This window comes from Hemiscyllium ocellatum, chromosome 37 (genome assembly GCF_020745735.1).
Source record: "Hemiscyllium ocellatum isolate sHemOce1 chromosome 37, sHemOce1.pat.X.cur, whole genome shotgun sequence".
Lineage (NCBI taxonomy): Eukaryota > Metazoa > Chordata > Chondrichthyes > Orectolobiformes > Hemiscylliidae > Hemiscyllium > Hemiscyllium ocellatum.
In genome coordinates, this window is record NC_083437.1 from 43,977,452 (window position 1) to 43,998,704 (window position 21,253).

Here is a 21,253-nt window from a genome sequence, read left to right on the forward strand (position 1 = left end):
TGTACAGCACAGAAACAGACCTATGACTATGACTAAATAAAAAGTCAAGCATTAATGAACCTCGCATCATCTTAGGTGTAAAAGTACAAAATCATTGGAATAAATTATAAAAATATAAAGAAATAAAAATTCAGAATTAGATAGGTTGATCCACAATACCCTTAGGGAATGGGTATTCCAGGATTTTGAGCTAGCGACTTTAAAGGAACAGTGATTTTTTTCGAAGTCAGGATGGGGAGTGGCTTGGAGGGGAACTTGCAGGTGGTGTGTTCCCATGTAACTGCTGCCCTTGTCATTCTATATGGAAGTCATCGTGGGTTAGGAAGGTGCAGTCTGAGGAAGTTTGGTGAATTTTTGCATAGTATCTTGTAGATGGTACACAGTGCTGCTACTGAGTGTTGTTGATGGAGGGAGTGGATGCTTGTCAATGTGATGCCAATTAAGTGGGTTGCTTTGTCCTGGGCGGTATCAAATTTCTTGAGTGTTATTGGAGCTGCCTTCATCCATGCAAGTGGGGAGTATGCAAGTGGGGAGTATTATATCACACTTTGACTTGTGCCTTGTCGATGGGAATTCAGGAGCTGAGTTACTCACTGCAGTATTCTGAGCCTCTAACCTGCTGTCATAGCCACTGATTTATGTGACAGATCCAGTTGAGTTTCTGGTCAATGGTAACCCCCAGGATGTGATAGTGTGATAACCCCCAGGATGTGATAATCACTCACCACCCAAATCAGCGGCTTGCCAGTGCTTTTGTGAAAAACTCACTTCTAATTTATTTGCATAGAAATGTAATAGGCCACTGCTTTCTCTTGTTTACCTTCTTTTAATGTGATTTCACTAATTCCAATCTGTCCTGTTAAAACATGTATCCTTGCAATTTATTGCTTTGATCTTTGTCTTAATGTCCTTTTCAATCTTTATCTGGAATTTTCTTTGCGCATTTACTTGAAGTGTTTAACCACAAACTGTAAATATCCCATGATGTCCAAATTCCTCCAACTCTGGAACACAACAGAAACCTGTCCATACTTCATGCATTATTATATTAACCTTCACTCAGGTGAGACACTTTAAGCAATTAAAATATTCCAAGAACTAATCTGGCAGGAATATTATCATGCATAACAAAAACTTAAGTTACCTGGCAGCAGCCGCTTAAAGCTTAGTGATGTCAATAAAAACATAAATCAAACTCATTAAGACAGTCTATCATGCAACAAGTGCTGGAATCCATTTGTGTTGGAAAGATTGATTTTATTTATCACTCAGTCTTGACTTGATAACATTACACAATCAATATTGTTTTAAATACAAGTCTAGGTTCTCTGAATTACCTAGGAGATAAAAGTATTTGTGGAACTTACCTATATGATTCAAGAATATTTCGAAGTACAATTGTTGGTTTCTGATAAACTAGTTGATACCAATCAGCACAGCAGTGGCAGTATGACCCTCAGTCAAGATAGGGAGTTCTCCTCGCTCAACCCCACAGCAACCAATCTCCTTCCTAACCTGTGCAACAAGCACCCATTCACTGTGGGCAAAATCACCCTATACCTATATCTCATGTAGTTTCAGCCATTACTGAACCTCACAATGAACCAAACCTCCTTCATTAACACTAAAGAGCCTCATTACCTGCAATATATTGCCGATCAATAACTTGTTCTATTTGCTGAAATATTAATCCCTTGTGTATACACGCACACAGAATTATGAACAGCTGAACAAGTAACAAGCTAGGCCCTTGGGCCTTTCCGGCTTGATCCACCATTAAAGCAAATCATGGCTGGTCTGATGTGAACTTCAACTCTACATTCCTGCATATCCCCAATAATTTTTGTCCCTCTGCATTTATTGCATGAGGCTTGGCTAGAGGGTAAGAATCAACAAGTGGTGATGAGGGGTTCTCTTTCAGGTTGGTAACTTGTAACCAATGGGGTTCCGCAGGGATCGGGCAACTGTGACTTTTTTAATTAACTTGTGGGACGTGGGCTGGCTCACTGAATGGTGGAGTGGCCTCGAGGGGCCGAATGAACTCCTGTTCTTATGACCTTTCATTCTAGATTACCTCACACGAAGAAATATCATTTTATGCCCACTTTGTCAATCCCTTTTAGCATCGTATATACCTCAATTAAAACTTCTCTCACTCTTCTGAAGTCTGGTGAGTATAGGCCTAAACAGCTCATTCTTCCCTCATAAAACAAACCTTTCATCTCTGAAATGAATCTAGTGAACCTTTGCTGAACTGCCTCCCAATGCAATTACTTCCTCTCTCAAATAATGGACCAAAATTGTACATAGTATTGCAGAGGATTCCTGAGGAAGGGCTCATGCCCGAAACGTCGATTCTCCTACTTCTTGGATGCTGCCTGACCTGCTGCGCTTTTCCAGCAACACTTTTTCAGCATAGTATTGCAGATGCAGTCTCACCTTGTACAACTGCAACAATATTTCCTTTATATTCCATCTGTGTAACAATAAACAACAAAATTCCATTGCCTGCTATACCTGCAATCTTGCCATATGAAAAGTGAACTCACAAATTTACAACCATGTCAATGTTATTGCAGTGTAAATGAATCGAATAAATAAGGTTAAATACTGAAGCAGCACCTAACTAGCAAAATAAGTGAACATGATCAAGCCACTTAATCTGGCAATCTCATGCTAAAACTTTCCATGTCGACAGAACTAAAGTAGTGGGACCAATCTCATTTATAATTTACAAAATGCCTTTCTTGTTAGCTCTAGGTGACTGAGTCTGGATAGAAAGGAAACATTTTACTTCCAACATGCTTGGGGACATCTGTTTCGGTAAGAACCTTCGATAATTAATTACTTCACAGCCAATTGTCAATGCTCTCCCAATGATTTAAGTTTATTCTTTCTTATCCCATACTGTGGCGAGGCTCTAAATAAAAAGCTGAAAGTGATAGATAATTAAATGTTATGTTAGTTTATTTTGTAGAATCCTTTGCTAAGAAAGGATATATTGTCATTGTAGGTATTTTAAAAGAGATTCACTCGGCTAATCTCCTGGTGTGAAGGGGTTGATTTATCCAAGAACAGCTAAACAAGTTAGATCTTTACTCATTAGAATTTTGTAGACTGAGGGGTGAGCTGGTTGAAACATACCGGATTCTGAGGAGAGGGAATTGGGTTTCACAGGGTAGCTGTTGAGATTATGTTCCCACTGATCGGGGAATGTGAACTAAAGGACACTGTCATAGAATAAAGGGACACTCATTTAAAACTGAGATGCAAAGTATTCTCTTCTCCCAGAGGGCACTGAATGTCTGGAATTCTCTGCCCCAGAGAGTTCTGAGGATAGATCACCGAAAGCATTTGAGGAACTGGTAGATTTTTGGAAAATCAAGGAGTTGAGGATTATAAAATGTGAGTCCAAAAGAGGAGCTGAAGCCTGGTCAGATTAACTAGTGATCTGATAGAATAGCACAGCAGACTTGAGGGGGTTGACTGGTATGTTTCTGTTCCTACTTCTAATGTTCTTAAAACAGCAGACAAAGGAACGCTAGATAAATGTGTTAAATCATGTCTGTCAATTATGACAACTCACAAGATATGATGTACCAGCTAATCATCCATGGCACAATTTCAGAGATGATGTAGAACTTCTGTTCTGGTAACTTTATATAGAAGAATTTAGAAGCCCTGGAGTGTGGAAACAGGCTCTTCGGTTCAACAGATCCACACCGAGCCTCCTTAGAGTGACCCACCCAGACCCATTCACGTATCCTATTATTCTACATTATCCCCTGACCAATGGACCTAACACACACATCCCTGAATATTACGGGCAATTTAACACTGCCTATTCACCTAACCTGCATATCTTTGTATTGTGGGAGGAAACCCATGCAGATATGGGGAGAATCTATAAACTCCACACAGACAGTCGCCCGAGGCTGGAATCGAACCTGGGTTCCTGGCGCTGTAAGACAACTGTGCCACCATGATGCCCTAAAATGATTGACATATTATTAAATCTGCCTAATAGATAAAGCATTGAACATTCCAGAATAAATAATTCAATTGAAAACCCAGAAAAACATGGAAGCTGACTTGGCAAATGAAGGAATAATTTAGTGTTCCAAATTCAAGTTTTAATAGATGATTACAGCAAGGACTGAGAGATACTTACTTGACATTGAATTCACAAAGCCTCTAAATTTCTGCATTTCATTGGTGTCAGGAGCTGCTCTCAGTCCTTCTAAGCTGTCTCACTAAATGTACATTATAGACAAATGAACGCATGCCAATCATGGGTTAAAAACCTCTCCCACAGACACGGAAAGAACAGTACTGGCCAAGGGACTCAACTACAACAACAGGGACGCTAAGACAGCAGACTTCCTAGCAGCACTAGAATGCACACTCAGGAACAATGGATTGACAGAAGAGACACAACAAACAGTGAGACAAAGTATCGTACTTCTGATAACAAGGAAAAGACAAACACACAACCTCAACACCAAGGAGAAAGAAGCAGTAAAATCATAACGATAAGAACATAGTCATACTACCAGCAGACAAAGGCAGAATGACGGTCATACTGGACAAAGCAGACTACATCCAAAAGGCACAACAACTACTTGCAGATACCAACACCTACCAAAAGACGGAGTTTGACCCCACCCCACAGCTTACCAATAGGATAAACAACACACTGAGGAATCTACAAAAAAACAGACAGATAACCAGGTCTGACCTACAAAGAATGGAACCTGAAAGCAACAACACCCCCAGATTCTATGGACTACCTAAAGTGCACAAACCAGACATCCCACTCAGACCCATAGTATCACTACCAGGGACACCATCACACAAACTGGCTAAAGAACTACAGCAGAAACTGAAACACCTGATCAGCGGATCCAGACAATCTATACAGTCAACACAAGAATTCTTGGACATCATCAGAAATATACACATAGACAAGGAAGAAACCATGGTCTCATTCGATGTAACAGCACTGTTCGCCTCTATCGACAAAACCCTAGCCAGAGAAACAATATCCAACCTGCTGGACATACAGAACAGACAACAGGACGTTGAACCTATTAACAAAGACGGCATACTTAAACTACTGGACCTGTGCCTCACAACACACCGCACATTCAACAACCAGATATACGAACAAATCAACAGAACACCCATGGGCTCACCCATCTCTGGACTCATAGCAGAAGCAGTAATGCAAAGGTTAGAACAAACAGTCTTACCGCAAATACAACCCAAACTCTGAGACAGATATGTGGATGACACCTTGTAATCATTAAAAACACAGAAATAGAGAACACACACCGGATCATCAATGCCACATTCACAGGAATCCGATTCACGAGAGAGGAAGAAAAGGACAACCAGCTCCCATTCCTAGACGTGATGGTACAGAGAACACCAAACGGAGAATTCAGCACAAAGGTATACAGGAAAGCCACATACACAGACCAAGTCCTGAACTATGAAAGCAACCACCCCAACACACACAAATGAAGTTGCATCAGGACACTATTCAAAAGGGCCACAACACACTGCAGTACACCAGAACTGCAAAAAGAGGAAGAAGAACACCTATACAAGGTATTCACCAAAAACGGATACCCGCGCAATTTCATCAACAGGTGCCTAAGGGAAAGACAACAGAATGAGGACATGCCGCAACCCAAAGGACTAGCCACACTACCATACATCAGGAGCATTTCCGAACTGACAGCCAGACTGCTGCGACCACTAGGACGCATAACAGCACACAAACCAACAGCCACTCTCAGACAACAACTCACCAGAACGAAGGACCCGATACCCAGCATGAGCAAAACCAATGTAGTGTACAAAATCCCATGCAAGGACTGCACAAAACACTACACAGGACAAACAGGAAGACAGCTAACAACCCCATCCACGAACACCAACTGGCCACGAAACGACACGACCAGCTATCCTTAGTAGCCACACACACAGATGACAAACAACATGAATTCGACTGGGACAACACTATTATTATAGGACAAGCCAAGCAGAGAACAGCCAGGGAATTCCTAGAGGCATGGCACTCATCCACTGATTTTATCAACAAACACATCGTCCAGGACCCAATATACCGGCCACTGCAGCGGACAACAACTGACAACTGGAAGCAGCAGAGACAAGCCACTATAAATGCCGAAGGAAACATGACAGAAGCGCTTCACAAGAGGCTCCCAAGCACTGAGGATGTCACCTAGAAAGGGGACAAAATGTTTGCAACAAAAACTCCCAGCTCAGCGAACAGAACCACAACAACGAGCACCCGAGCTACAAATCTTCTCCCAAACTTTGAATGCCAATCATACATCTGGATTTCTTCTCTTCACTGGTTGGTTCAAACTGCTGTGTGGCAAAACAGAAGGAAATTTGACGAGGAAAATGGGAAATCTGAGAGTCTGGCAAACGAGGATTCATAAGAACATAAGAAGAGGAGAGGGCCATTCAGTTCCACAGGCTTACTCCATCATTCAATAAAATCATGGCTATATGACCTAACTTCATATACCTGTTTTTGGCCCATATCTTTTAATAACTTTGGATAACAAAAATCCATCAATCTCAGATATAAAATAACTGATTCAGCATGCACTGCTGTTTGGGGAAGAGAGTTCCCAATATCTCCCACTCTTTTTATGGGTAAGTGCTTCCTAACATCTCTCCTGAATGGTCTGGCCACAATTCTCAGACTCTGCCCATTAGTTCTAGAATCCCCAACCAGTGGAAATTGTTTATCTTTAATCTATCCGGTGTTTTCCTGTTAATATGTTGAAAACTTCGATCAGGTCACCCGTAATCTTCTAAATTCTAGAGAAAACAGGCCTTATTTGTATAGTTTCTCCTTGTTACTTAACCCCGGAGTCTAGGTATTATTTTTGTGAATCTACATTGTAATCCCACCAGGGCCAGTATATCCTTCCTACTGTGAGGTGTGCAGATCTGCCCACAGTGCTCCGAGTAGAATCTAACCAAGGTTTTGTATAATTGCAACAATAACTTCTATCTCCTTGTATTCTTCACAGGCTGTGACTATTACAAAGCTGATGTGGAGGTTTTAAACTGTTTTTCCAAATCTTGATATCTATGTATAAATAAAACTCATGATAGACAGAAATCTGATGATAGTATCCATAATCAGTTACCTCCCTGTTAGCATTGCTGCCCTTTTGCGTTGGATGCGAATGGTGCAATCCTACTGGACGTGAGTTCTCAGAATAACTGTACTTCTCCCTAAATAAACAGCATTCTGTTTCAGTTCATCCAGCTCTTTTCCTTTGCACTAGTTTGCTGAGTTTCAGCTGTTTTGTCTAATTTGTAATTTGCAAACATAACTCACCTACTTCAAATAAATTGCAATACTTTTTAAAAATTATATAATATTTATAAATTAAATATAAAATAAATACATGTTTAAATAAACAGGACTCAAGCAGAACTAGATAGTTAACCATTGAGAGAAATGTTGTCTTGCCCAAACAGATTCCTGCTTTGAATCCGTGCACAGTCAGAATGGCTACAATATGATTTATTAAATCGGATGAGGGTAAACAGCTTCATACACTGTTTAATTAGGTTACCTCAATCATATTCAGGTATTCAGAAATTTCCATTGGAAAACTATAATATACAGTCCCTCACTAACAATCTGAAACCATAATGTGAATGGATATTTTACAAGATTTTATTAAAGGTGTGTAAGCACGAAAGATATTGTGTTTACCACCAGTAAATGTGGTCTCGGAGTTTCAGTGTCACTGTGTTGCCAGGTAGTAGACTGTAAGTCCCATAAATCGATAGACCATATCAGACAGCACATCCCTTTGACTATCCACAATGGGCAGCATGTCAACCAAGCTCCACCAGTCCATGCTTACAAACCTCAGGACACGGTCTCCAGCATTAGACGTGATTCTGTTACTGGATAAAATTTACTAAATAATCCTGAATGTGCCAGGAAATACACCAAAAAACAATTTAAGATTAGGAGCAAATTATTGCAGATGCTGGAATTTGTACTGGAAACAAAAAAATGCTGGTAATCACAGTAGGTCAGAGAGTATCCACGGAGAGAGAGCAAGCTAACACTTCGAGTCTAGATGATTGTTCATCTGGATGCAGTATGACCCAATTTAAGATCAGTTGGGCTCTAAGTGTGATTCACTTGCACATGCTACCAGCTACATATATTAACACACAAGATCACATTATTTATTGGTAAAAGGAATTGAACTTTTTTCCTTGAGGAAAGGGTATTGGAGACTATCAATCCCTGCTTTATTCTCCATGGCAAGACACTGACCAATCAGAGTCTACCTGCCTGGTCTGCGTTTGATCAGCTAACTATAATTGACCATTAACAGTTCCTGTTGCATCTCCAAGCCAACCACAATACTAGCGATCATAGCACCCTCTTCTTGTGCACAGTAAGTTGCTGTTCCTCTCTATGTTTAGTTTCACACACCTAATCCGACAAGTGCAAGACAAAACTAATTTAATTCTCTTTTCAGCAATGTTTATTTTTGATACGACTAATCTTATTTCTATATGCAAGGCCTATTTTTAATTATTTCTGCCAGAGAGCACTAACTAACTTGTAATATTTACATGTGTGTGCATTTTACCTTTAAAGATTGGGATGGTCTGGCATCATACAGCAATGGTCCCTTCACCAAATGTAAATCATGTGTTGCAATAGTTGCCAATGTCCTCTTCTGACAGTCATCATCATGTAACTTTGTCTAAAGAAAGAGAATAAAGCATAATTCCTGTTAACCAAGTAGCTGAGGTTTGTTACAATCACGCAGGCTGGAAGGGAAAGAGGGAGGAGCAGATCAATCATTTCTCCCACAAGTTTAAGATTATTTAAAAGAAAATCAAAGATGAAATTACATCATGTTCTGATCACTGTGATGATACTATGGCTTTAAGAGGTGTACTTTGTCCTGGTTTCTTTTTTATGAAGTGAAAAACAATCTGCTCAAAGCCAATAAAGTAAGCAGCTCATGACACCTCAATTTTCTTTTTAAGTTGGAACAATAGAAGCAGCCTGAATGGGTGGGGTCAAGCTCCCACAGAATCTGGATTTCTAGTTCTGGCTTTCAGCAATTGCTGGAGTCTTGAAGCTCGACGTGGAAGCTTTTATTCCTCTCTCTGTTATAGCTAGAAGCTAGGGTTCTCTTCCTGCTGCTAGAATTGCTGTGAGACAATCAGTAACTGCATTTGCCTTTGTCAAGCGTGTGTTTACGGGAGATTCCTATATTGGAACGGCTAACATTTATACATTATCTTGTTAAGCATTTCAATAGTTACCGTTAAACCAATTCTTTTATTTTTATTTTGTCTGTATTTTAACTGTGGTGTAAAAATAGTGTGTTTTTCATAAAGTCAAGTAGTTTGACTAATCGAATTGCATCTGGAATGTAACACCTTATATTTACCTTTAAAATAAGAAAAAGTTGAAGTTGAGACTATTTTCTCAATATGTTTTGAGGGAGATTGGTCTGGTCCATAACAGCATACAGAAATATTTTCCTCTCTAATACAAAGTTTGAGGAAACTGTGTACTTGGACCCGTTCCCTCACTTGAGATACTGATATGAACATTGGCACTTCCTGTTATGGATACACAAGTGTTCTGATGAATTAACCTTCAAACTATAACAGAATGAGTACAATATATAATTCTCCACTCCACCAATTTACATGGACAGAGGCGGAATGGTTAAATACTGAAGCAATACAGTGGGTGCAAATTTACTGAAGACAGTAGCATGAACAAGCTACTTAACCTGGCAATCTCCAGTTACTGGTGTATCATCTTATCTATAAACTTTCCATGTTGACAAAAAGAAAACACAGAGACCAACCCACTCATAATTTACAACAAACCTTGCCAATAACTTCAGCTTATTAAGATTACATGGAAAGGACAGGAGTGGTTTTCTTTTTTAGATATGTTTGTGTTCGTGAAGATGTGATAGCCATTACATTTACTTATCAACTTTTCACCTAACACCTAAATGGCTAAATGATAAAGCTGAATTGGACACAGCAACATCAAGGGATTGCAGTTACTTTAAAAGGAAAGAAATTGACAAAAGAACTACCTGAGCTACCAGGAATCGTTTCAATGCATTTCCAGCTCGGAGGTTCATTCCTTCCACAATGCAACACACAATATAGGGTCTCACTTCCTTGACATTGGGAGTGACTTTCACAAACACAGTGGATGGATTTTCAGAAATATGCAGCACTCGCACCACTAATTTGTTCAATTCCTCCATTTCATCAGATTCCTCATCATCTTTCTTCAAAGGTTTCTTCTTCTTCCTGCTTTTATCTCTGTTCTCTGTTTTCTCTGCACTCTCTCCTTTCCCCTTCCCCTTGCCACGACCCCCTGATTTCAGATAGTCCAAGATGGATTTGGTCTGGCATCCATTCACCATTTTTTCTAGTCGTTTATCGGTTAAACAATTTCCTTTGAAGTTTATTTCTTTCAGCTTGGGACAGTCAGCAAGCTCACAAGGAATCTCTGTGAGCTTGTTGTCGGACAGATCCAGGGTCTAGAACAGAATTAGAGACATTATTGTTAATAGAAGCACAGAATACAAAAGCAAGGGCATGGGGCTGAGCTTGATAAAGACTCTTGTTAGACCTCAGCTTGATTATTGTGCACTGTTTTGGGCACCATATTATTGTAAGGATTTTATTTTCTTTACTCAAACAGGAGGATCTGAGCATTGCTGGCTGGGCCACACTTGTTGGCCTTCCCAGTTACCCTTGAGATGGTGGTGATGAGCTGACTTTTTGAACTGCTGCAGTCCATGTGGTGTATGGACACCTGCAATGCTGATATGGAGGGAGTCCAAGGAGTTTAACCCAGTGGCAGTGAAGGAACTATAATATATTTTCAAATCAGGATGATGGTGGTGTTCCCATGTATCCATTGCCCTTGCCTTTCCAGATGGAAGTAGTCGTGAGTTTGGAAGGTGCTGTCTAAGGATCTTTGGTGAATTTCTGCAGTGCATCTTGTAGATAGTACACACTGCTGCTGCTGAGTGTCAGTGGTAGAGGGCGTGGATGTGGTGCCAATCAAGTGGGCTGCTTTGTCCACAATGTGTTGAGATTCTTCATTCTCGTTCTAGCGACATTTATCCTGGCAAGTGGGGAGCATTCCATCGCAATCCTGCCTTGTGACTTGGTAGGTGATGACAGTGTGATATAAACATATCAGAGTGCAGAAGAGCTTTACAAAAATGATTCCAGGGATGGGAAACTGAGGATAGATTGGAAAGGTTGGAACTATTCTCTTGGAGAGAAGAAGACCATGAGATAGAAAGTTTCAAAATTATGAGGGGACTGGAGAGAGATATGGAGAAATAGTTGCCACTTGTACAAAGGATTGAAAAACAAAAGGGCAGTGATGAAAAGTGATGTGCACAAGCAGCAAATATGATGCAAGAAAAATATTTTCCACACAATGAGTGGTTAGTATCTGGAATGCACTCTTTCTGGGAATGTGGTGGAGACAGGTTCAATTAAGACATTCAAGAGGGCACTGTTTCTGTTTAAATAACCATTCAATGTGCAAGGGTAGAGGGAAAAGGCAGGAGAAGAGCTCTAAGTCACGGTGCTCACTTCTGTGATCTTGTGTTATTTGGTCATTTTTGCTCAATGAAAAGGTGCACATTTCTAGTCACCACTACAGGATGCCATGCAGCATAGCCAGTCAGCTGCATTTCTGTAATAATGACCACATGCAAATATATCTGCATTTGCTTTGTGGGGCATTGAATACACTAGGGACCCAACAGGAAGTTGAAAATAAAACAGAAGCATTCGAGGAGCGCAAGCACGCACCATTCCAACTTGGAACTGTATCATTACTCCTTGATTGTTACTGGATTAAAATCCTGGTACTACCTCCCAAACAGTCCTGTGAATGTGCCTCCACCTCAAAGATTACAGCAGCTCAAAGCAGCTGTTCATCATCACCATGTCAACGGCAACCAGGGATGAACAATAAATATTGGCCCAGCCTACAAATTAAAACAAAAAGCATAAAGCAGATACTGAAGGCAAGGAGGAACGACTAGGGAAGGCAGCTCTGATTAATAAGTGGGAAGATGGAGGAGTAGATTGATATTGGGAAGTGTGGAAATTGGCCACCACCCTGACAGCTGGTGGACGTTAAATTCAATTAATCAACACATCTGGAAGTGAAAGCCAGCCTCAGTATGATGGCCACAGAACTATCAACTGATGTGTAAGCGCTCCCAAATTATTTAGGGAAGAAATGTCGTCAGTACCCATAAGAAATACAAGCAAGAACTTAGCCCTTTGAACCTGTCCACTGTTCAAAAAGGTTAAGGCTGATCAATTCTGGATTTAATGCCTGTTCCCCCTACCCTTAACTCTCTTGTTAATCAAACTCCCGTTAATTCAACTTTGTATATTTTCATTGATCCAGCTTCCACTAATCAGTGGGATACAGAATTCCAAATGATAAACAACCTCCTGAGGAAAAAGAACTCTCCTCATCCCTTTGCTCACTAATTCTCGACTCCTCTACTCAGCAGCAATTTGAAATGGACAAATGAGACACTGAGAAGTCAATAAAGCAACTTGCCATCAACTTCTCAAAGGCAATTAGAGCAATACATAAAAACAGGGAGTGCTAACTAAACTCAACAGCATCAGGGCAGAGAAATAAGGGTCAACATTTCACAGTGAATATGGTTCCGCTTCAGAATAAATTTAGGCATTGCCTAAATGAAGAACTCCAATGAGAGCATTTCTAGAGTACTGTGTACAGTTCTGGTTGCCCTGCTATAGGAAGGATATTATTAAATTGGAGAGGGTTCAGAGAAGATTTACAGGGTGTTCACAGGACTGGAAGGTTTGACTTATAAGCAGAGGTTGGAGCAGAGGAGGTTGAGGGGTGACATCACAGATGTTTATAAAATCATCAGGGACATAGATAAGATGACTGGTCAAGGTCTTTTCCTTGGAGTGGGGGAACTTCAAAACCCAAGGACATATTTTTAAGGTGAGAGGAAAAAAGATTTAAAAGGAACCCGAGGGTCAACTTGTTCCACACAGAGGGTTGTGCATGTATGGAATGAACTGCTAGAGAAAGTGGTAGATGCAGGTACAGTTATAACATTTAAAAGACATTTGGACAGGTACATGAATGGGAAAAGTTTAGAGGGACAAGGGACAAATGGGACTTGTTGGGAAACTTGGTCGGCATGGACTCATTGGACCAGTGTTGGTTCCCATACTATACGAAGCCACAATGAGAAATTTGGGCACAGTTTGACCACTACTTTATAAAGAGTTTATTAGACATTTTACATTAGATAGAACATATTTAATACTTATACCCATAAAAGGGTGATTAAGCATTACATATTATTATGTCTCTGCATATATATACCTATGTATATAACTTATTTTGAATATAACCATGTAAAGGCTAAATTTAATTCATAGAGTCATAGAGCTGTACAGCACAGAAATAGACCCTTTGGACCAGCCCGTCCATGCCAATCAGATATCCAAACCTAATCTAGTCCGACCTGTCAGCACTTGGCCCATATCCCTCCAAACCCTTCCTATTCATATACCCATCCAGATGCCTCTTAAATGTTGCAATTGTACCAGCCTCCACCACTTCCTCTGGCAGTTCATTCCATACACGTACCACCCTCTGCGTGAAGAAATTGCCTCTTAGGTCTCTTTTATATCTTTCCCCTTTCACCCTAAAGTTATGCTCTCTAGTTCTGGACTCCCCCACCCCAGGGAAAAGACTTTGTCCATACCCCTCATGATTTTATATAAATGATGAAAAGTAGTGGACCCAGCACCGATCCTGGTGGCACTCCACTGGTAGAACACTGGTCACAGGCCCCCAGTCTGAGAAACAACCCTCCACCACCACCCTCTGTCTTCTGCCTTTGAGCCAGTTCTGTATCCAAATGGTGAGTTCTCCCTGTATTCCATGAGATCTAGCCTTGCTCACCAGTCTCCCATGGGGAATCCTGTCCCATGGCCTTACTGAAGTCCATTTAGATCACATCTCCCGTTCTGCTCTCCTCAATCCTCATTGTTACTTCTTCAAAAAATTAAATCAAGTTTGTGAGACATGATTTCCCACACATAAAGCCATGTTGACTCTCCCTAATCAGTCCTTGCCTTTCCAAATACATGTACATCTTGTCCCTCAGGATTCCCTCCAACAACTTGCCCACCACCGAGGTCAGGCTCACTGGTCTATAGTTCCCTGGCTTGTCCTTACCACCGTTCTTAAACAATGGCACCACGTTAGCCAACCTCCAGTCTTCCATCACCTCACCTGTGACTATCAATGATACAAATATCTCAACAAGAGGCCCAGCAATCACTTCTCTAGCTTCCCACAGAGTTCTCGGGTACACCTGATCAGGTCCTGGGGATTTATTCACCTTTAACCGTTTCAAGACATCCAGCACTTCCTCCTTTGTAATCTGGATATTTTGCAAGGTGTCATCATCTATTTCCCTACAGTCTATATCTTCCATATCCTTTTCCACAGTAAATACTGATGCAAAATATTCAATTAGTATCTCCCCCATTTTTTGTGGCTCCACACAAAGGCCGCCTTGCTGATCTTTGAGGGGCCCTATTCTCTTCCTAGTTACACTTTTGTCCTTAATGTATTTGTAAAAAGCCTTTGGATTCTCCTTAACTCTATTTGCCAAAGCTATTTCATGTCCCCTTTTGCCCTCCTGATTTCCCTCCAGTATACTCCTCCTGCCTTTATACTCTACTAAGGATTCACTCGATCTATCCTGTCTATACCTGACATATGCTTCCTTTTTCTTAACCAAACCCTCAATTTCTTTAGTCATCCAGCATTCCCTATACCTACCAGCCTTCCCTTTCACCCTGACAGGAATATACTTTCTCAATTCTGAAGGCTATATGAACGTTAATGACACATTATTTGATATATATGCATATAACAAATTATACGATATAAACATTTCTAGACAAATCTCTAAAGGTAATATTATATATTATTTGGTAAATATCTGAGGTTTTATATAATTTGATACCTGACCATAATAGGGTATTTCATTGACAGATACAATGATGGACTATCCACACCCTCTTCCCAAAGCTGCAAACCCCCAGTCTCACAAACCCCTGCACCCATCCCCCCCATCACTGCAACTCTCACAATCCTGAACCCTAAATCCCTCCCTGCACATCCCACCTCGGCACACATCCCTTCCTTGTCACCAGAATCCACATCCCTTTCCAAACCTCATTCAACCTCTCCCACTCGGCACCGCCATCTCCCCACACGCTCTCCAGCCCACTGCATCCCTCGCTGAATGTCTCAATCACCCACTTCCCAAATTCCATATTCCTCTCAACCCCAACTCTGTGCACACCACCTCCCCACAACCCCTCTCCCTCTCGCCTTGGCCTACCTCGCCCAACCTCATTATCCCCATTCTACTGCCTTCTCCTCACTTTCTCTGCACTCAGTCCCCACCCCCATCTGCACCACTTTCAAATCTCACCCCTCTTAATCCTCTAACCTCTCACACCCCCATCCCTATTCTTCACCCTCAGTCAACTATCCAGCCCCTACACTTGCAACCATCACCCACCCTCACTCCCCCACCTCCTCCCATCTCAACCCTCGCCCCATCCCACCCTGTACCCTCACTCCTCATTCCCACCCTACTTCCCTCCCCCCATCTCCCCCTCATTGCCCGCTTCCACCATTCCCGACCCTGTCCCTTCACTCTCAACCCTCATCCACCCCACACCCTAACCTTGTTCCTTACTTTCCCAAATTCTTTCCCCACTACCTTCAAGCTCTCCCCCACACTGCCTGCTTCCCTACTCCTTTCCCCCTTACTTGCCTCAGTGCCAAACCCACTGTCCCCTCCCCAACTCTAACTACCTTTCACTGCCCTATTCCACTCACTCCTCTTACCACTATGTATCCCCCTCTCCTTCCCCATGCTCTCTCTTTACCCACCCTTTCCTGTCCCTCCCTCAACCCTCTACCCCTTCCCCCACCCTCTCTCTTCATTCTACTCTTCACCCCACCATTATTCCCCTCCCTCCCTCCTATGTCTACCACTAACCCCCAACCTCCATCGTCTCCCTAAGCCCTCAACTCACCCCCACCCTCTCTAACTCCAAACCCCTTTCCCCTTCTCTCTCCTCCAACCCCTGCACTCCCACCCGTCCCCACTCCCTCTACCTACCCACCATCTTCCTCCAACCCATACGCACCCACCCACTGCCCAACCTTGTCCTGCCCATCCATCCCTTACTCCCCCACCCCAATCCCCTCCTACCTGCTCCCCCACCTCTACCCGCTTCCCTACCCACAACACGCTCCACCACCCCTAACCCTCAAGCCGCTCCCCCACCCCTACCGCCCCAACACGCTTCCCCATCCCTACCCAAACACGCTCTCCACCCCTACCCCCTCAACACGCTCCCCTACCCCTACTCCCCAACACGCTCCCCTACCCCTACCCCTACCCCCCCAACAGCTCCCTCACCCCTACCCCCCCAACACGCTCCCTCATCCCTACCCCCCAACACGCTCCCTCACCCCTACCCCCCCAACACGCTCACTCACCCCTACCCCCAACACGCTCCCCCACCCCTACCCCCCCAACACGCTCCCCTACCCCTACCCCCCCAACACGCTCCCCTACCCCTACCCCCAACACGCTCCCCTACCCCTACCCCCCAACACGCTCCCCCACCCCTACCCTCCCCAACACGCTCCCTCACCCCTACCCCCGAACACGCTCCCCTACCCCTAACCCCCAACACGCTCCCCCACCCCTACCCCCCCAACACGCTCCCCCACCCCTACCCCCCCAACACGCTCCCCCACCCCTACCCCCCAACACACTCCCTCACTCCTACCCTCCCCAACACGCTCCCCCACCCCTACCCTCCCCAACACGCTCCCCCACCCCTACCCCCCAACACGCTCCCCCACCCCTACCCCCCAACACGCTCCCCCACCCCTACCCTCCCCAACACGCTCCCTCACCCCTACCCCCAACACGCTCCCCTACCCCCCAACACGCTCCCTCTCCCCTACCCCCCAACACGCTCCCTCACCCCTACCCCCCAACACGCTCCCTCACCCCTACCCTCCCCAACATGCTCCCCCACCCCTACCCCCAACACGCTCCCCCCACCCCCCAACACGCTCCCCCCCACCCCCCAACACGCTCCCCCCCACCCCCCAACACGCTCCCCCACCCCTACCCCCCCAACAGCTCCCTCACCCCTACCCCCCAACACGCTCCCCCACCCCTACCCCCCAACACGCTCCCCCACCCCTAACCCCCAACACGCTCCCCCACCCCTACCCCCCCAACAGCTCCCTCACCCCTACCCCCCAACACGCTCCCCCACCCCTACCCCACAACACGCTCCCTCACCCCTACCCCCCCAACAGCTCCCTCACCCCTAACCCCCAACACGCTCCCCTACCCCTAACCCCCAACACGCTCCCCCACCCCTACCCTCCCCAACACGCTCCCTCACCCCTACCCCCAACACGCTCCCCTACCCCCCAACACGCTCCCTCTCCCCTACCCCCCAACACGCTCCCCTACCCCCCAACACGCTCCCTCTCCCCTACCCCCAAACACGCTCCCTCACCCCTACCCCCCAACACGCTCCCCCACCCCTACCCCCCCAACAGCTCCCTCACCCCTACCCCCCAACACGCTCCCCTACCCCTACCCCCCAACACGCTCCCCCACCCCTACCCCCCAACACGCTCCCCCACCCCTACCCCCCCAACAGCTCCCTCACCCCTAACCCCCAACACGCTCCCTCACCCCTACCCCCCCAACAGCTCCCTCACCCCTAACCCCCAACACGCTCCCCTACCCCTAACCCCCAACACGCTCCCCTACCCCTAACCCCCAACACGCTCCCCCACCCCTACCCTCCCCAACACGCTCCCTCACCCCTACCCCCAACACGCTCCCCTACCCCGCAACACGCTCCCTCTCCCCTACCCCCCAACACGCTCCCCTACCCCCCAACACGCTCCCTCTCCCCTACCCCCCAACACGCTCCCTCACCCCTACCCCCCAACACGCTCCCCCACCCCTACCCCCCCAACAGCCCCCTCACCCCTACCCCCCAACACGCTCCCCCACCCCTACCCCCCAACACGCTCCCCCACCCCTACCCCCCAACACGCTCCCCCACCCCTACCCCCCAACACGCTCCCCCACCCCTACCCCCCCAACAGCTCCCTCACCCCTAACCCCCAACACGCTCCCCTACCCCTAACCCCCAACACGCTCCCCTACCCCTAACCCCCAACACGCTCCCCCACCCCTACCCTCCCCAACACGCTCCCTCACCCCTACCCCCAACACGCTCCCCTACCCCCCAACACGCTCCCTCTCCCCTACCCCCCAACACGCTCCCCTACCCCCCAACACGCTCCCTCTCCCCTACCCCCCAACACGCTCCCCCACCCCTACCCCCCAACACGCTCCCCTACCCCTAACCCCCAACACGCTCCCCTACCCCTAACCCCCAACACGCTCCCCCACCCCTACCCTCCCCAACACGCTCCCTCACCCCTACCCCCCAACACGCTCCCCCACCCCTACCCCCCCAACCGCTCCCCCACCCCTACCCCCCCAACAGCTCCCCCACCCTTAACCCCCAACACGCTCCCCCACCCCTAACCCCCAACACGCTCCCCCACCCCTACCCCCCAACACGCTCCCCTACCCCTAACCCCCAACACGCTCCCCCACCCCTACCCCCCAACACGCTCCCCTACCCCTAACCCCCAACACGCTCCCCTACCCCAAACCCCCAACACGCTCCCCCACCCCTACCCTCCCCAACACGCTCCCTCACCCCTACCCCCCACCCCTACCCTCCCCAACACGCTCCCTCACCCCTACCCCCCAACACGCTCCCCCACCCCTACCCCAACAGCTCCCCCACCCCTAACCCCCAACACGCTCCCCCACCCCTACCCCCCAACACGCTCCCCTACCCCTAACCCCCAACACGCTCCCCCACCCCTACCCCCCAACACGCTCCCCTACCCCTAACCCCCAACACGCTCCCCTACCCCAAACCCCCAACACGCTCCCCCACCCCTACCCCCCAACACGCTCCCCTACCCCTAACCCCCAACACGCTCCCCTACCCCAAACCCCCAACACGCTCCCCCACCCCTACCCTCCCCAACACGCTCCCTCACCCCTACCCCCCACCCCTACCCTCCCCAACACGCTCCCTCACCCCTACCCCCCAACACGCTCCCCCACCCCTACCCCAACAGCTCCCCCACCCCTAACCCCCAACACGCTCCCCCACCCCTACCCCCCAACACGCTCCCCTACCCCTAACCCCCAACACGCTCCCCCACCCCTACCCCCCAACACGCTCCCCTACCCCTAACCCCCAACACGCTCCCCTACCCCAAACCCCCAACACGCTCCCCCACCCCTACCCTCCCCAACACGCTCCCTCACCCCTACCCCCCACCCCTACCCTCCCCAACACGCTCCCTCACCCCTACCCCCCAACACGCTCCCCCACCCCTACCCCCCCAACAGCTCCCCCACCCCTACCCCCAACACGCTCCCCCACCCCTACCCCCCAACACGCTCCCCCACCCCTACCCCCCAACACGCTCCCCCACCCCTACCCCCCCAACAGCTCCCTCACCCCTACCCCCCAACACGCTCCCCCACCCCTACCCCCCAACACGCTCCCTCACCCCTACCCCCCAACACGCTCCCCCACCCCTACCCCCCAACACGCTCCCTCACCCCTACCCCCCAACACGCTCCCCCACCCCTACCCCCCCAACAGCTCCCTCACCCCTACCCCCCCAACACGCTCCCCCACCCCTACCCCCCCAACACGCTCCCCCACCCCTACCCCCCCAACAGCTCCCCCACCCCTACCCCCAACACGCTCCCCCACCCCTACCCCCCAACACGCTCCCCCACCCCTACCCCCCAACACGCTCCCCCACCCCTACCCCCCCAACAGCTCCCTCACCCCTACCCCCCAACACGCTCCCCCACCCCTACCCCCCAACACGCTCCCTCACCCCTACCCCCCAACACGCTCCCCCACCCCTACCCCCCAACACGCTCCCTCACCCCTACCCCCCAACACGCTCCCCCACCCCTACCCCCCCAACAGCTCCCTCACCCCTACCCCCCAACACGCTCCCCCACCCCTACCCCCCAACACGCTCCCCCACCCCTACCCCCCCAACAGCTCCCTCACCCCTACCCCCCCCCGTCACTGACCCGGAGCGCGGGCAGGCGGCTGATGCCGGGCCCCAGGCTGTGGATGCAGTTGCCGGCGGCGGTGAGTGATGTGAGCAGGGGCAGGGGGTTCTCCAGGAGGTCTCCGGGTAGTTCCTGGAGGCGGTTGTGGGAGAGCTCGAGGTGGGTGAGGCCCGAGCAGCGGGACAGGCCCCGGGGCAGCTCCTGCAGGAGGTTCCCGCTCAGGTTGAGGCCGCGGAGCTGGGCGAGGAGCCCGAGGCTGGCGGGGACACACTGCAGCCGGTTCCCGGACACATCGAGGCTGCGGAGCTCGGTGAGGAGGCCCAGCTGCTCGGGCAGCTCCTTCAGGCGGTTCCCGCGGAGGACCAGGCTCCGGAGGCCGTGTAGGCCGCACACCGCCCCCGGCAGCTCGCTGAGAGCCGCCCCCAGCTCCAGGTGCTGCAGCAGCGGCAGCTCGAACAGGCCCGGGTCCACGCCTCCAGCCCGCACCCTGGCCTCCAGCTCCGGGCCCCTCAACACCAGCTCCCGGCGCCGCTCCGACACCGCGAGGCGGACCTCGGGCCAGGCCGCGCCGCCCAACATCACCGACACCGGGGGAGAGGGAGAGGGAGAGGGCCCGGATCCGGCACAGAGCCGCCCCCTGCCGGGCCCCGGGGGGCGGGGAACACCCGGGACCGCGGGGAGGGGGGAGACTGGGGGATACTGGGGCAAACAGGGGAATAATGGGGTAAACTGGGGGATAATGGAGTAAACTGGGGAATAATGGGGCAAACAGGGGAATAATGGAGTAAACAGGGGGATAATGGGGTAAACTGGGGAATAATGGAGTAAACAGGGGGATAATGGGGTAAACAGGGGAATAATGGGGC

At 48.1% G+C, this 21,253-nt stretch overlaps 1 protein-coding gene across 1 annotated transcript in view; it reads right to left on the bottom strand.

The window, feature by feature from the left end:
* The window catches only part of lrrc47 (leucine rich repeat containing 47), a 44,620-nt gene extending 23,571 nt beyond the window's left edge, over positions 1-21,049 (bottom strand). Inside the window, exons 1-3 of the mRNA XM_060852227.1 lie at positions 20,406-21,049; positions 10,164-10,619; positions 8,679-8,795 (exon numbers count right to left, since the gene is read on the bottom strand). Coding sequence (XP_060708210.1) covers positions 8,679-8,795; positions 10,164-10,619; positions 20,406-20,966 — 1,134 coding nt within the window. The 5' untranslated portion in view covers positions 20,967-21,049. The remainder of the gene's footprint in view (positions 1-8,678; positions 8,796-10,163; positions 10,620-20,405) is intronic.
* Positions 21,050-21,253: the final 204 nt, after the last annotated feature.